At 39.6% G+C, this 16,200-nt stretch overlaps 1 protein-coding gene across 7 annotated transcripts in view; it reads left to right on the forward strand.

The window, feature by feature from the left end:
• Nucleotides 1–16,200, forward strand: part of LOC102386555 (laminin subunit alpha-3) — a 134,312-nt gene that overhangs the window by 100,147 nt on the left and 17,965 nt on the right. For all 7 annotated transcript variants that reach the window (XM_025213874.1, XM_025213868.1, XM_025213877.1 and 4 more), the window contains 13 exons: nt 398–539; nt 1,011–1,110; nt 4,321–4,437; nt 4,521–4,700; nt 5,485–5,627; nt 6,949–7,113; nt 9,549–9,700; nt 9,803–9,962; nt 10,217–10,350; nt 10,885–11,032; nt 12,281–12,403; nt 15,343–15,461; nt 15,848–15,968. In XM_025213874.1, coding sequence (XP_025069659.1) covers nt 398–539; nt 1,011–1,110; nt 4,321–4,437; nt 4,521–4,700; nt 5,485–5,627; nt 6,949–7,113; nt 9,549–9,700; nt 9,803–9,962; nt 10,217–10,350; nt 10,885–11,032; nt 12,281–12,403; nt 15,343–15,461; nt 15,848–15,968 — 1,804 coding nt within the window. The remainder of the gene's footprint in view (nt 1–397; nt 540–1,010; nt 1,111–4,320; nt 4,438–4,520; nt 4,701–5,484; nt 5,628–6,948; nt 7,114–9,548; nt 9,701–9,802; nt 9,963–10,216; nt 10,351–10,884; nt 11,033–12,280; nt 12,404–15,342; nt 15,462–15,847; nt 15,969–16,200) is intronic.

Genomic DNA, 16,200 nt, shown 5'->3' on the forward strand with positions numbered 1-16,200 from the left:
GCTGTCCCTTAGCTCATAAAAGAGCAGTCCAACAGTTACTCTACTTAATGCTAAGCTATCTATGCCCCCCATGGCCTGTTTAGCAGCAAGAGATTAACTGAAAGGTGCTGTCTGTCTGCTGCCCTGTGAGCAGGAACTCTGGTGTGGGGGGCATATATCTGGCCATATTCATCCTATCCCAGGGGAAACTCCAGGGAGCTATTTAAATCATTTTAAGTCTGCTATGCACCACCAAAACCTAGAACTTTTTGTTAAATATGCCTTGCAATTGGTCTGCTTTTAGCATGAAATATATTTTTATTGGTAGTAATTAACAAATATTCAATTTCAGTGCTGTTTACAATTATGTTTATCTATGTTTTTAGCCCACTATTTATGATTGTGTTCTTTTCCTCAGAATTAAGAGAAATGCTAGTAATGACAAGCTTGTTAGCTGTGCTATGGAAGCTGCCACTGCCTATGAAAATATCATTAATGCTGTCCAAGCAGCTGAGGAAGCAGCTAACAAAGCCAAAAATGCAGCTGATTCAGCTTTACTGGTAGGTCCATAATGCAGCCAAATGATGGTAATTATGTTACAAGCAGGTGATTTTACAACCAGCTGAGCACTGAAGTCGAAACCTTGCTTGGCTGGTTGTACATACACAAGATCTGAATTCAAATGCTTTTCTTGCACATTTACTTGAATTTGGAGTCACAAGTTAGATGCTGCCCTTGTCTGGATATTGACCTCGAAACTATAGACAAGATGAGGAACACAGAAGACAATTTCCTGCAGAGAACAAAGAGGGCTGTTAAGGACAAGAGGCTGTGCTAAATGGGGAAAGGGAAATAATATCTTGTTAAAAAAATATGTGTTTGCATTTTTTCAGGAAAATTTTTTGTCTTTTTTTTTTTTTTTTTTTTTAAGTAGGCTGAATTTTTATTATTTAATTTTTATTCCTAATTTCTTCCTCTGCCTTGTGTGGAATTATAAAATTAATCTTTCTGTACTGTACTTTTGTTACTAGACTGTGGAGAGAGAAGACCTAGCAGGCAAAGCTACAAAATTAAAAGCTGAAAGCGGCACTCTGTTGAATCAAGCACAGGTGGCACAACGGACATTACAAGGTATAATAAAAAACAAGACAATGACAGGCATGTTGATAGAGGATTAGCAATTTTCATTTAAATGTCCCTGTTCATGGTCAGACAAGGTTCTTTGGGTAGATGTGATATCTTTTATTAGACCAACTAAATAGTTGGAAACATTGTTCTTTGCTAACTTTGGGGCACAAATACCCTTCTTCAGGCATAGGGAGAATCTGTTGCTGTTTGCTCTCCTGGGTAGAATAGAAGGCAAAATACAGGTCTGTGAAAATGAAAATGAAAATGCAAATGAGATGGTGGGGCAGATGGAGCATCCCACGGGAGCACGGGGGGGAAGAGGGAGGGGGCACAGCGCACTCGGCGGCAGACCTGGAAGTGGACCAGAAGCACTTCCAGTCCACTTCTGAGCAACCCCCTCCCTTCCTGCCCTCCCCCCCTGCACTCCCGTGGGACGCTCCATCCACCCCACCATCTCAGCATTCATGAGATGCCTGGTACCTTGAGGTATGTAGAAAAAACATATAAAGTTGCATCTATGGCTGAATCACTGATTCTCCAAATCAGAATCGAATCTTCAGATTCGGCTGAATCGAATTGGGACAGTGATCTGAATCAGCAATTTGAATCACTTTCCCCTGAATCAGGCCAAATCTGAATCAAATACGGCCCGCTTTGCACACCCCTAGTAGAAAGCCTGGTTTCCTGAGGTTCCTGCTGCCAAAGTCCGGAGACTTAAAGGCTAAAAACAGACATTGTTTTTGTTGTGGCATCAGCAAAACCAGGCATTTCCATTGTCCTGCAGGATCAGGCTTCTGCTACTATCGGGACTTCAGGGGTGTAGTCCCATGGGGTTTCCCCACTCTGTGCTTCCAGACTGCACCCTGACCTTCCAGGGCAATTCCCAGGTGTATGTCAGCAAGCACGGACGGAGGATCCCATACAGATTCATCACTCCGCACTTGCAGACCACATTCTGAGTTGGGGTACATGTAGGCTGAGAATCCCCCTGCAGAGGGATTCCTGGGGTGTACAGGATCAGGCCTCTGAAGCCCCGGGAGCATTTGCCTGCCCAGGCCAGCTGGAGAACACAGGCAGCCCCAGGCTGCCTTGCCACAAACTAACAGATATTAGTCACAAAAAGGTGACACAGACTATTAGCACAAATTGTCATGCCCACAAATTTGGGCATTTATGGAATGGCAAAGGGATTAGACATCTTTTAGTTCAGGTTTTGTGTCACTGTAGAAATTGTATGTTGGCACAAAGGTGATTTCTGTTTGTTTTCTGTCTTTTAAATCGTGTATATGGAAAAAAGATTAATATATTCCCCAGGTGTCATTTAAAATTATTTTCTCTGTAATGCTTCTTTGCAAATCCCAGAACACTACAATTCCCTGAACAGATTTCAAACTGCAGTGTAATTGTCAAAGATGAGGACTCAAATCAGTGCATGGACAAATTACAAATACTGTCTGGTGAGCTGCTTAAGTTTCTCAGAAAGGATAAGCATTGTTGTACCCACCCCAATAGCTGGCTTCAAGGATAGAATCCTAAAATGTAAGAGGATCATGTTGATTGGGTTAAAACCTCTTGGCTTAAAATACTCAAGCAAGAAAAGGGGTCAGCCAAGATTTGGTCCCACCCAACAATGCCATATTCAGCAGGTGGAAATAATCCATTCACCTTTTGTTTACTAGTAATTTATAAGCATGCATCACCTTGCAATTTGTGTGCAATTTAGTGACGTTTATAAACTTTACTTAATTTGAAAAGTTTAAAGAAAATCCTTTGTATTGGAACATATGGAAAGTGAGTCTAATTTATCCATGTTTACCAGCAGCCAAATCCCTAGAGGAGGCATACACAGTTCTAGAAGTGGGCAGCATTGACTTAGCAAGGTATGGCCACCAAGCTCCCCTCCCCCCACTCTCCCTCCCCCCCAGCAGCCATTACCAGTTGGGCTCCTATAAAAATTAAAGCTCCTTTCCCCTTACATAAATCCTAAGAGAGAATAGCAGTTACACAGGGAAGGTAGCATAATTTCTTGCCATTTCATGGCAACATATGGTACTGTAATAAAGCTGCCCATCATCTGTAGTAAAAGTGAAACCATATACTGCATCTGCTTTTATCCCTTTGTTCTGTTAGGTCCCCTGCACTACATGCAAAATCTACAGTGCAATAATGCCATTCACTCCTGATCTAAATGCACACTATTAGCATATTATGTACCTAAAATGTTAAACTGGACTCTCTGCATTGTCATTCTGATCCATACTTATTATCTGTACTAGCAGTAATATAAGAAACATTCAAGATGGATCACTCTTAGTGAGGTACTTATTCCCTCTAAAAAAATATATGGTTATACACTCTTGGGCATCCTGTACAAGTTTCTGATGAGTACACACTTATATACACACATGCCCAGAAAGCACACACAGCTAAACGTTGCAGGATATAGATTATCTTGTAATTTTCCCCTGTAATTTCCATTGCCCCAGTGTGGCAGTATTATAATCTCTTAGCCCATAACACTGTGGGCTACCATCATTTTATTTGTTCATCTTGTATATGGATGTGTAAAGCATTTACATCCCCCAAGTCAACAAAAATATCTGTCAGCAAACAGATGATGAAAACACTTCAACCAGTATAACTTTACTCCATGCAGTGGAAAATTACTCTTGAAAGAATCGGCAGTCAAAGTCTATGTGAGTTATACTTGTTTGGGTTTCATTTGTCATTCTATTATAGGGTAGCCATATGCTTAAGGTAATACTCTGTTTGGTCCCCTGCTGCCTTAGCAGCAAGATGCCATGATAGCCACCAATTTTGTGAACTACCCCAGTATATTTGCTCATGTGCCTGCTTCTGATTCTTGTTCAGTTTACATCAATATGTGAAGCCAGTGTAAATTACACTGGGGTATATGTTTGTTTGTTCATGCCTCATAGTTTCTATCAATAATACTACACGAGGTAAATAACAGGGGTGAGAAAAGTGTGCGCCAAGGTCTCATTACATCCCTCTATCTCCTAAACCTAAAAATGTAGGTGCAACAGACTGAATGGAGTTACAGCAGGGATGAATTTTGCTGATTATCTCTGCCATACACTAAGCCACTGCTAGCAAATGCAATAGGTGTTCCACACAAAAAAACCTACCACAAGGACTAAGGGTGTTTTGTATAAAAGTTATGAAGCTGATACATGGTGCACTCTTTTGCAGATATTAATCCAACTCTTGAAGACGTAAAAAAGAGACTTGGAGTTGTTGAAGGGAAGAAGAGTACGCTACTGAGTGATCTCCTTACTTCTCAGAGTAGTCTCAGTGGAATAAACAGAGGTCAGTTACTCTCTGAGCACTTTTGCTTCCTTTTATTTTACCATTGTTCAAAGTCTTTACTTCTGCTTTTGTATGCATCTTAGATGACATAGATAGCACCATCACCCAAGCAAAGAATATGGTCAAAAATGCCACTGATGTCACTGCTAGTGTATTGGATGAACTAAACCCAATTAAAGCAGATGTAGAAAAAATAAAGGGCAGCTATGGAAGCAAACAAACCACTGACTTCAACAAAGCTTTGACAGAAGCAAACAACTCAGGTGGGTGCAGTGCTGGCTATCTCTATTGTGTGTGGTCAACACCAGCAAGTCTCTATTTGATGACCCTAGTAAACATGGTGATAGTAATAATTTGTATATGGTGTGAGCAAGGGACCATCCAAACCTATAGGCACAAACAGCTTGCATGATGTCTCTTTTTTTGCATCTTTAATAATTGCATATGATGACGTAAAATAAAACTGAGTATTTGAAATTAACTGCATATGGAATTATAAACAGAGATTAGCACATTTCATTTAAAAGTATTTTAAAAACCAGCAAGGTTAAGAAAAAGTGGGTACTTAAACCATAAAGAAAAATGTCTTCTCTTTGCAGACAGTTTACTTAATGCAGATAAAAATACATGGTTACAAACACAGTGAGCCTAATTTACTAGTAAAAGTGAGAATTACAGTAACCAACCATAAAGGTCATTGCCAACCTTGAGTATTCAAAAACTATGAGTCAAAAATTAAGATACTGGTTTAAAAACCATCCTATTTGAGCTCTTTATTTGGCTTCTGAACTTTTGTGCCCTGTACTTACATCACACTTTTAAGCTTTTTTCTGCAACAAGAAGGGATAGAAATGTATGTAAAAATGAAAGATGAGATTCTCATGTAAACTTTTTCCTCCAGAAGCAGGGGAAGAAACAAATATCCACCAAACATCATGAGGATTATGATAAAAACAATGAGGGTCAGCACCACAGACATTTTTTTCTGCATGTGCACCTCTTTTTCCATTCCCCCATGATTTCTTTTTTCTCTCATCACACCAACAGTAATGAAATTAACAAGCAAGCTCCCGGATCTGTTTAACAAGATTGAGAGCATCAACCAACAGCTGATGCCTATAGGCAACATATCTGACAATGTGTACCGCATACGAGAGCTCATTCAACAGGCTAGAGATGCTGCAAACAAGGTGTGTTACGAACAGTTCCCACATTTCCTTGAGTTCGCTGATTTGTGCACAGAAGGAGGCTTGTTATCCCCTCCATAAAACATTTTGCTATAATATGCATGAATTAATTCATTAGTACTATCACTATAAATAGATAGTGTCTTGATGGGCACCTTTAATGAAGCAGGGAAATATGGACAGAGAAGCCTCCATAGCAGTGGTTTTCAGCCTGTGGTCTATGGACTCTGGAGGTCTGCAGAGTATGCCTAAGGGGTCTGTGAAAGAAGACTGATCAATCAAAAGTATTTGAATACCCACACTTACAATTCAAAGGGTCAGCACCTCTATTTGAAGTTTCCAAAGGGGTCTGCACCCCCATTCAAAATGTTTTAGTGGTCTGCAAATGAAAAAAAGGTTGAAAACCACTGCTCTGTAATTTTCCTGCTGTCCCAATTTAGATGCATCCCATCCTACAAATCTCCTTTTGCTATTCTCTCTTTTCTTTTGAAGGCCGGTTGTTGTAGTGGCATTTCTTCTAGCAGAAGATAGTATTCTTTGGAATCACTTTCTACCCTCAGAATAGATATTCTCCAATTGTGACTGTTTTTCATTGCAAATTGTAGAGAGATGTTGGTTTCCATAGCTCTGGCTGTCTTTTTTCTAACTGCGATACAGTCTTAAAAAGTTAGTTACACATTCCTTTCCTAGTATTGTTTTTCCATAGAAGCAATTTCTGTAGTTGCTACAAAGATAGCGGGTTTACCAATAGTGCCAATAAAAAAGCATTGATTAGACAATCTATCTTTTGAGATGTGGTCCTCACTGTGTAAAAGAATGAGCTAAAACCATGGCCGAAAAAAAAGTGACCAAGAGCTCTGACATTGTATTGTGATTAGCAATGTAATGTCATGCCAGACAGGTAGTAAAGACTAAATGAAGTATTTAGATCCATACATAGACATCTAAGCAAGAGGTGTGATTTTTCCAGAGGTGTTGAGCCCTGGCAGTCATTGTTGGCTGAGATGCACTAACGGCTTGACTATCTGTAAATGAGGGTAATAATTACTAAATAGAGGTGTTGCTGTGAGGGCTGACTGGTGAATGTCTGAAGAAAAAAGTGCTGTGTAAGTGCTAAGTGGGAGCAGAACAACAGTAGAATTCCCACCCTACTGTATTGTTGTGCTGATTTAGGGGCTGGAGCTTGGGCTGTTGTGGTAACCCATGGGTACTCATTTACAATATGTATATGTTAACTCTATGCCAGAGGTCACTCAGCACAGACATGAACTAATGTTGTTGGCAGTAGAAATGTTTACTCCCTTGAATTTGTTTTTCCTGATAGGTTGCTATTCCAATGAGGTTCAATGGCCATTCTGGAGTAGAGGTTCGAGCACCAAGCAACCTTGATGATTTGAAGGGCTACACATCCCTTTCCTTCTTCCTCCAAAGACCTCGATCAAGGCTGAATAGTTCAAAAATGTTTGTGATGTATCTGGGTAATGAGGATGTAAGTATTTATTGAGATTTAAATAACACTTAAAGCAGAAAATACATTTTGAAGCAAGAGATGGGGACATTTTCTCTGTCAGCATTTACCTTTATCTTAATCAGCATTATGTGGGGTGAAAGAATGGTTCATTGGCCCTTTCTTCCATTGGACCAATAGCTAGCTGGACAAATGTTTTTTCTGAGCTGTTTTTCTGTCACCTCTGTCACTTCTTGGAAGGGTTCAGCCAGGGCATTGGCAACTGGTTCTGCAAATAGGAGGTCTGCAGGGCAGGGTCACAGGTTACCAGAGTGTCTGGTCAGGGTCTGGATCAGGAGTGGAGTGGAGACCATGAGACTGAGTTCCAGGGGAGCTGAGAGGGGAGATCCAAGAGACACTCCAAGATGTAAGCCAAGGTCAGGAGCCCAGAGTCAGGGACCTGGTACAGAGTTCCAGGGAAAATCTGAGATCAGCACCAAGGAAGCCAAGGTGAGTCAGGATACTAGGAAAGCCAGAGAGAGCAGAGCCAGCTCCAAGTTTCAGGGAAAATCCAAGATCAGGGTCAGGATGTTGAGCCCCAGCTCAAGTCTGGGATCGTGCCCGGTATGCAAAAGCCAATAAAGATACCAGGGGTGAAAGTATAAAGATTTATTGCTAGCAATACAAGGTGCAAGCGGAATAATTTCACGTAACAAGCACACAGATTCTCAATTCTAAGCATCTTTTATACAGGAGTATTGGACCTTCATAAGCATTCTTGTTTGCTAATTGGTTATAAGGGAGTGACGCAAGGAGTTCTTTACTGAGCATGTCTCTATACCTGTGTTTTAGCCATGTATCTCATTTCCATACATGTATGTTTCATTAGCATACTTTCTCCCCACCTAGGGGTGTGAATCTTAATATTTAAATCAGTTCTTTGCCCTAGTCCACTAATTCTGTTTTTGTTTTCAAGCCTCCTTTATCTAAGACTGTCTTCTCCTTATCATTGCAGTTGGGCATTAGTTACATAACAGAGACTTTTGCTTGGGCTATGTGTAGTGGTTTCTAGGTCAAACCTGACAAGGAGAGCCAGGGAGAGCAGTGAAAGTGAGGTTTGCTGAAACAGACTGAGGCTGTGTCAAGGTGTGCCTACAGCTTGAGACTGCAGGTGTGCTTCAAAGGGGTGAGAGTTGCTTTCAGCAGACAATCTGACTGCAGAGAAATGGGGCAATCACATTAGCCAAGGATCAGGAGCAGGTATGATAACTCAAGTGCTTGGCCCAGCCAGGCCTGCTTGGTCAGAGTCCCCAACGCTTTACAGTTAAGTCCGGTTGAATTCAACAGTTCTCCCAGCTTCCTACCAGCAACCTGTCATTCTCTCCTCCTTCCCCCCAGTTTTCAACTTTTGATACTTCACCATTATTTTTATTCCCTTTGGAGGGGCAAATTCATTAGAGTTTACTGTACTTCCCACTAATGGATACCTCTAGTTAATCTTGTTACTGTCCTTAACCTTATAGCCATGGGCTGTATTAAAGAAGTGTCTCTTTAGGTTTCCTTTTTGTTTGTGTAGTACCCAGCACAGAGGAGTCCTGATCCTGATTCAGGTCCATAGATGTTACCACAATATAATTAACACTTTTTTCTTACATTAGGTTTAACAGTGGTTTTCTCATTCAAAATGTAGCACCAAGCCTCTTCTCTGCCTCACTTACATATTTAAAACATGTGCCTGGTCATGCCATCTCCTTAATCAGTTTTCCTAACTACATGTTAATCATGTGTTAATCACTATGTATTATGTTCCTAAACTATTCATTTTTACACTCAGCCAAATCTGTCTATGTGTTTGTTATAAATGTGGTATGCATTAGCACAATTATTCTGTGCTGGATCCTACCTTATCTTTCTGAACTTCTGGTTCAGAATGTCTTTTTTGATGACAGTTTAATTTTCCTTATTACAATTAGGAAGAGAAGTATATGAGAGAAGTAAAATGTTAATCACATGTGAAATTATTGCTTTAAGGCATCTCAGAGGAGCAGTTGCACTTCAGTATTGTTTCTTCCATCTTTCTTATCTCACAGAGGCACTACGAGACTAAACTCTTTATTATGTGCACAGTGGTTTGAAAACTGCTCAGGGAAGGCCCCCCAAAATGAAAATTATTGTAATACTATTGTTATAATACTGAAATTAACAGCCAGAATTGGACCTCATTCAATGCAAGTATGAAGGAGTCTTCAATTGATTTAAATGTATTTTTGTTGAATCAGTGCAGCCTAAGAATCTGCAAATATACATTCTAGAACTAGTAAGCCTAATAAAATGTGATTACTGTGCTTCATGCAGTATTAGTACAGCTTTTTATGACCATCTAAAGCATTGTCATGTCCCTGAAGTGACTTTCTAGCTTTTTACTACCATTTACATAAATCATTCCTTTAATTGTTGTTGTGCTTTTCCGGTTGTAGGCTTCCAAGGACTACATTGGTATGGCTGTAAGGCATGGTCGTCTCATTTGTGTTTATAATCTGGGAGGCAATGAGGCTGAAATAGAAGTAGATCCTTTAGTAACTGAGAGTAACCCTGAAGAAGCTATTTTGGATCGAGTAAAATTTGAAAGGTATAAAAATACAATCCACTTGCCCCCTTTTTTCAGATCCTATCTAGATCTCACTGTATTAATAAAATGTCTTATTATTTTACTTTTTCCCTTTTGTTTTAGGATTTACCAGTTTGCCAAGCTGAACTATGTCAAAGCGGCCACAGCAATGCCGAAAGACAAAGGGAATTTTGACAATAGTAGTGACAACAGTCACACTCTCCTAAATTTGGATCCCGGCAACGTTGTATTTTACGTTGGAGGATACCCACGTAATTTTACGGTAAGTGGAACCATCAGTTTTGCTTATGCAGAAGTTTAGTCATTGCAATTAGAGACTTAACTATTGAGTGTTCTTTGGCTAGCACTTCTGAGTTGGTCCAGGCTATGGTACATTTTGGATGATAACAGGTATTCTGAAAAATATTTTTCCATTAGAACCTTTGAACAATTACATAATTGCTCTTTTTCGTAGTTTGTAAACATTATTGGATTGCTATTGATATAGAGGGTTTGGTTATTGTCTTATTTTTGCAGCCTCCCAGAGAACTAGATCATCCTTACTATGAAGGCTGCATTGAATTAGACAGCCTAAATGAAAACATGATTAGCCTGTACAACTTCAGGAGAACGTTTAATCTCAATACCATGGAAGTGCGGCCATGCAGAAGGTAACATTATAAATACAGCAGTGTTTTACAATAAGAAATTCACACTGCTATTGTTGTTTTACATCACACATTCTTGTATTTATCCAACTCAACAATTAATTTTTCTAGAGTTAAGATCATTGCAGGTGCTCAAAGTTTGGGAAACACACTAGGCAGGCAAGCCAGCATTCGTATTCACAACCACTCACTTCATATACCCTACCACTCAAATGTTGTAATGCCCAGATTCATGCTTAAATTTCTCAAATCAGCAGCATATAGTTCCCAGCTTCTTTATAGTCTAAAATGACATTAAGAAAAGACTGCTGATCTCTAAAGCCTTTGAAATCAGAGTTTTTCTCTCTAAAGACCATATCCCATAGAATTCAAAGAAAAGTTTGCTCCAATTTATATTGGAGTCTGGTCACCCTTAGGGCTGAATATCTTGACTGGAGCTTTTCGAAAAGAATCACAGTTGTTGTGTTTCTTGATATGCACACATGGGAGCAAGCAAGGGTCACATGCATTCTGACTTGTGATGTTTCATTTTTACAGATATAGGGAAGAATCTGATCAAATTTATTTTGAAGGAACAGGCTATGCACGTGTAACATATGAAGAAATAAAAATCCATTCTTTACTCTATGAACAGACAATTCAGACTACTTCAGATGAAGGAGTAGTGTTTTTTGCAGAAAACCAGGTAACTCATAAAATGGTTGAAATACCTTTTGCATTGTGTATCCTACATAATAATTTGAAAACTACCATTCATTGAGAAGCTACACTGAAGTGTCACTTGCAATAGTATCTTTCATAGTCATCTGAGAAATGGATTAGTACATTTCATCCTGTGTTTTATTGCTACTTAATATTAATTATGACATATTTGAGAAGCAACTGTTCAGTGAATAGATGTTGATTATAGCAATGAACAGAAAGTGTGAATTATTATATGATAACGAGTTGTCCCATTATTTACTCTGACAGTAGCATATCTAACCTGGAAAATGTAGAGATGTAGGGAGAACTGTGACTGGCAAATGTTATTATAAACTGATTTACTGTTTGTGATATGAGATAAATAAGTTTAAGTGAATATGTTGGGTTGATAATAACTTTGTCTTTGTTTCAATAAGAAATATTTGTTTCCAACAAGGAACTGGTATGGTAATGAGCACCCCAGAAATACCTCAAACAGATGGGAGATAAAGAATAATTTGTAAGAGTTAAATAATCTCATTTTGCCTAAAGCCATTGGAGGTTCCTACAGCAGGAGATGGAGGATGGACTAGTTTTAGTGAAAGTTAAATAAATATGATGTCATTATCACTGCTATTGCCCTTTTTATGAAGAGTTTGGGTCAGTGATTCTTTGTGTAATCCCAGAAACTCTGCAATACACCCAGTAAAGCATAAGGAAAATATATTACTAATATTATGCATCATGTTAAAGACAAATTTGGTAATTCAAACCAATCTTTCAAAGGGACTTAGTACACTCTTCTTTTCATCGCACTAGGTATTTCTGTCATATTTATACATGACGGAAGCAACTGCTTTACCTGAAAGCTATAACAGTCATGTTTGCATACTTTTTAAAAATGCAAGTCAACTTTCCCTCTTAGTTAATCTGTTGCAAAGCCATTGATGCCAGTGAGTTGCACCAGTGTAACTGAAAGAAAATTTATACTGGGATTTCTATTCAATGCCATTTTGATTTAACTGATGTAATAGGTGCTAGTCAGAAAAATTCTAGCAAAACCTTTTTGGGGGCAGTTTTCCAAGTCAGCAAAATCAAAAGGCAGAAGTGGTTTGATTTTGCCAAAGTTTGACAGAACTTAGGTAAGGTTCTGGAACCTGCCTACAAAGTTTCGTTTTGTTAAAATGACTCAAATAGCACTGAGATATATATGATTTGTTAAATGGTTTTGTTGTTTTTCTTGTTGCAGGATCACTTCATTAGTGTGATCATTGAAAATGGCCACCTAGTGTTCAGATACAAACTTGACTCAGAACCAGCAAAGGAAGTTGCAAGAAATACAGCAGTTGTAAATGATGGAACATATCAGCAAGTATGTTCTTTAAACAAACAAATGATCACATATTCAAAGTATCATGAACTTCTGAAAATACATCTCATAATACCTGAAATCAATCACTCTGTATTAAGTTATTTTGATGTTGATGTTTGCTTTTATGTTAAGAGGTTCAGGCTAGAGGACATAAGTGTATGTGTAAAGATGACAAGAAAATGAATGTTTACGCCACCCACTGTTCTATTTTCTAGCAGGTCACAACTGGCAGAATAACCACTGAAAAGACTTGCCCTTTACACGAATACTGTTTTATTTGAGGATTACAGTATTTGGCAGAAATATCAACAGTATTTTAATATTCAATTTTGTATATTTTTAGACTGGCTTCAAGAAAATCTAACTGATTTTTTTTTTATACAGCTGCTTAATTTTTTAGCTTGCTTACAGCTATCTTATAGTGCTATTTATTTAAAGTCTGCTATGACTAATTTAAGCAGATCCTTTGATTGATGCTTATTTTGGCCATAAATATTCTAAACTCTTCTGTTAAATGCATAGTATTCAATGATAAAATAAGGTTACTTAACAATAACTTCAGGGTATGTGCATGTGCATGTGAATGTATGTATAAATTATAGCTGGGAAAAAATTACAAAAATGTGGGAAGATTAGTTCAAATTTGGAAATGAATTATTGGATTGTCTATTTGTACCTATTTTTGTATTCAGCCTTTTTCATGTGGTTTAACGTTTGTTTGATAGTGAGAATGCTTACATATGCAGCAAATTTTAAGAGAAATATTACAGGCTATACACAACAAACACACTTATAGACTACTTACACAAGAAATCAAATTCTGAGTCACATTCATCCAATCATGCTGTGACTTAATGTGTCCAGTCAAAACAGCTCAATTTTTAAAATATCAAAAATTGCAAGCAGTGTTCAAAGTGTTTTCAGCAATTGATAGGCTGAAATGTGTTTGCCTGAGACATTAATTGAATCATTGAGAGCATCATCTTAATTTGTGGAAATCATGACCTTTCTCCAGATAATTTGCTGACAAACAAAAGACTTTTTTTGATTCACCCTGCTAAAAAAGAAGGGGCATGAGTGGCTAACTACAAATTTTACTGTAGTGATAGAGGCTTGAATTTATAAGCACAATTTTACAGAATCCACTTCATAAAAACAGTACCTCTCCTCAATGAGCGCATCTATATTTGGTGCCCTGATTTTTCCAGTTAGGACAATGATTTCCTGATTTTATAGGTGCCAAAACACCCACAAGTCCCCTATTATAAATAAGCAGTAGGTGTTCAGCACCTTTGGGCACCTGTAGACATGCAGCAAGGCTGCTCCAACACACTGTAACTACAGTACGTCAGAGCAGACTCAATTAATTGAGTTTGCTGAAGCATGTTAATTACTGCACTCCAGCATCATGTGTATCAGTATCCCTGCACTGAAAAATGGTGGTGGGGGTGTTTCAACCTTAGCTCATTCTACAAGCTTTAGTTAAAGAACTCCCACCACCATTTTTCAGCACAGGGACGCTGATACATTTGATGCTCCTGGAGAGCTTTAATGAGAGCGACTCTCTGGGAGCCACTCTCATTAAAGCTCCCTCTCTCCCCCACACTTCCAGAGCATGTCTATAAATGCCCTTTGACTTTGATTCACAGTGAACCATGAACATGAGTGGATCTAGAGTTTCCTAAAGGGGAGGTGTGGCACACTGCCTCTCAGACAATGGAGGGGATATAGGGGCAAAGTATCACTGGAACTCCTGGACTAGCAGAGGACACTGAGAAGCTAGGCAGAAGGTATGCACATGAAGGGGGTACCCATCTGCTGCTACCCTGCTGCTATCCCTGGCTGATGCAGCCATGGAGGGAGGACTAGATTTGCTCCTACCCCACTCCAGCTGGGGCCTGTGGGCAGTAGTTGCTTAGGGTACTAGGCTCAGCTGGGGACAATGGTGATGGCATGCTGGTTACTCCTTCCAGCACCTGCTCTCCCTGCTCCCCCTCTCCCTCCCCGCCCCCAAGTGCACCCCACTGACTGGGAGCGAAGCTGGAAGAAGGAACGTGTGTGCTGCTGCCACTATTCCCAGCCAAGCCTGTCACCTGAGTGCAGCCAGAGTGGTTCTGGGGGGGACCCTCTACTTGCGTCAGTCAGTGACAATGGCAAGTGGGTTTCTCCTTGGAGCGCCTGCTCCCAGCCTGTGGGAATCATGGTGGGGGAGGATCAAGTAGCAGGTGCAGGAAGAGGAAACCTGCCAGCTGCCATGGTTGTTCCCTGCCAAGCCAGAATCCCCATGCAGCTGCTCTCTGCGGTCCAGGACTGGAGTGAGGCAGGAGCAGCTCTGCAGCTCCCCCTCCACCTGGGTCACCTGGGGACAGCAACAACAGCAGAAGAAAGGGGGTGCAACCTCACCACTACAAAACCTCCCACCTCCTTGAGATCTGCCCCTGGCCATAAAACATGTCAGTATTCAGACTAGCCTTTCAACTTTGTGTGCCTACACTGGGAGGCAGTAGATTCTGGTAGAGAGGACTGGGAGTTATGAGATCTCTGTTTCCAACATTGGCACTGATTCAGACTATAATACTTCCCACTGAATCTCCTTTGCTGTAAAATAGACAAAATGATACTCCCCTTCTTTCAAAATTGCTTTATGGTCTGTAAAAAGTACCAAGCTTTATTATTCTACCTTATTCTAGTGCTAGACCACTGAAAAGAAAAGTCTTCATAATGTCCTTCCTGTATGCATTTGTTATAGGTAAAAGAATACATTCTGCTCTGTTACACCTGCATAAATCTAAATCCATTTCAGTTACTCTGTATTGAAGCTATTATAAATAAGAACCAGAGTAAACCCTGTTTGTGTCCTGCTATGTTTGCTTACTTAGCATGCTAAATGATTCTTGTTTCTTTTGTGTACCCTAAGTCTCATCACTTTTCCATTTCAGATTAAGTTATACATCTGCATGAAATATATTCAAATTAATACTGATATAAAAGTCAACGTAAGTGTCTTCCAATTCGCCACATACTACCTGGGAGGACTTCCATCTTCTCTACGGGAACGGTGAGTTACTATAATGAAGTCAGAAGGTCTTTTTGTGGCATACTCGTACCTGCCAGTGATGTCAGTAGGAGGTTTATAGAAGAATTCAGTAAGACTGGGCTCACACTGTATCTTGCAGTTGATAAGTAAATAGCCAGTTTCTAATAAAATGGTAAAAATCTTTTAGTTGTAGAAAATAAAAAGCACCCCAGCTTTTCTTTTTGTTACTTAGAATGTGCTACAAAGACAGGATTTGACATTAGGAATTTGTATGCAATTAGAATGCATTTCAGAATCTGCTGTTCTATGTTTCTCTTTCCTCCCCTCTTGCTGCCAGTACTCCCTAGCTGTTTTATTATAGCACAGTTGAGGGAACAGATCACTTGACTTTTTCTCTCTCAAACCAGCTTTAACATCTCCACATCTCCATTCCGTGGGTGCATGAAGAATGTGAAAAATCCCAGACATGCATCTGTAACTTTTGATCAGACTGTTGGTGTCAGTAAAAAGTGTTCTGATGATTGGAAGGTAATTTGCAGAGTTACTTTTTAAAATATTTATTATTCATAGAGATTATGCCAGAAAGTAGGGGTTTTGGGGGCCAATACCGATAACTGATATTTAAGAAGGCATATCGGCCAATACCGTTCCAATATTTGATACAGCTGCCTCCAGGTGGTAAGTCTGTTGTGGTGGAAGGGGAGGGGGGAGGGACGGGATGTGGGGGGGCAGATCAACATGCCTGCAGTGAACAAGGGGG

Source organism: Alligator sinensis, unplaced genomic scaffold (genome assembly GCF_000455745.1).
Source record: "Alligator sinensis unplaced genomic scaffold, ASM45574v1 scaffold117_1, whole genome shotgun sequence".
NCBI classification, from domain to species: Eukaryota; Metazoa; Chordata; order Crocodylia; family Alligatoridae; genus Alligator; species Alligator sinensis.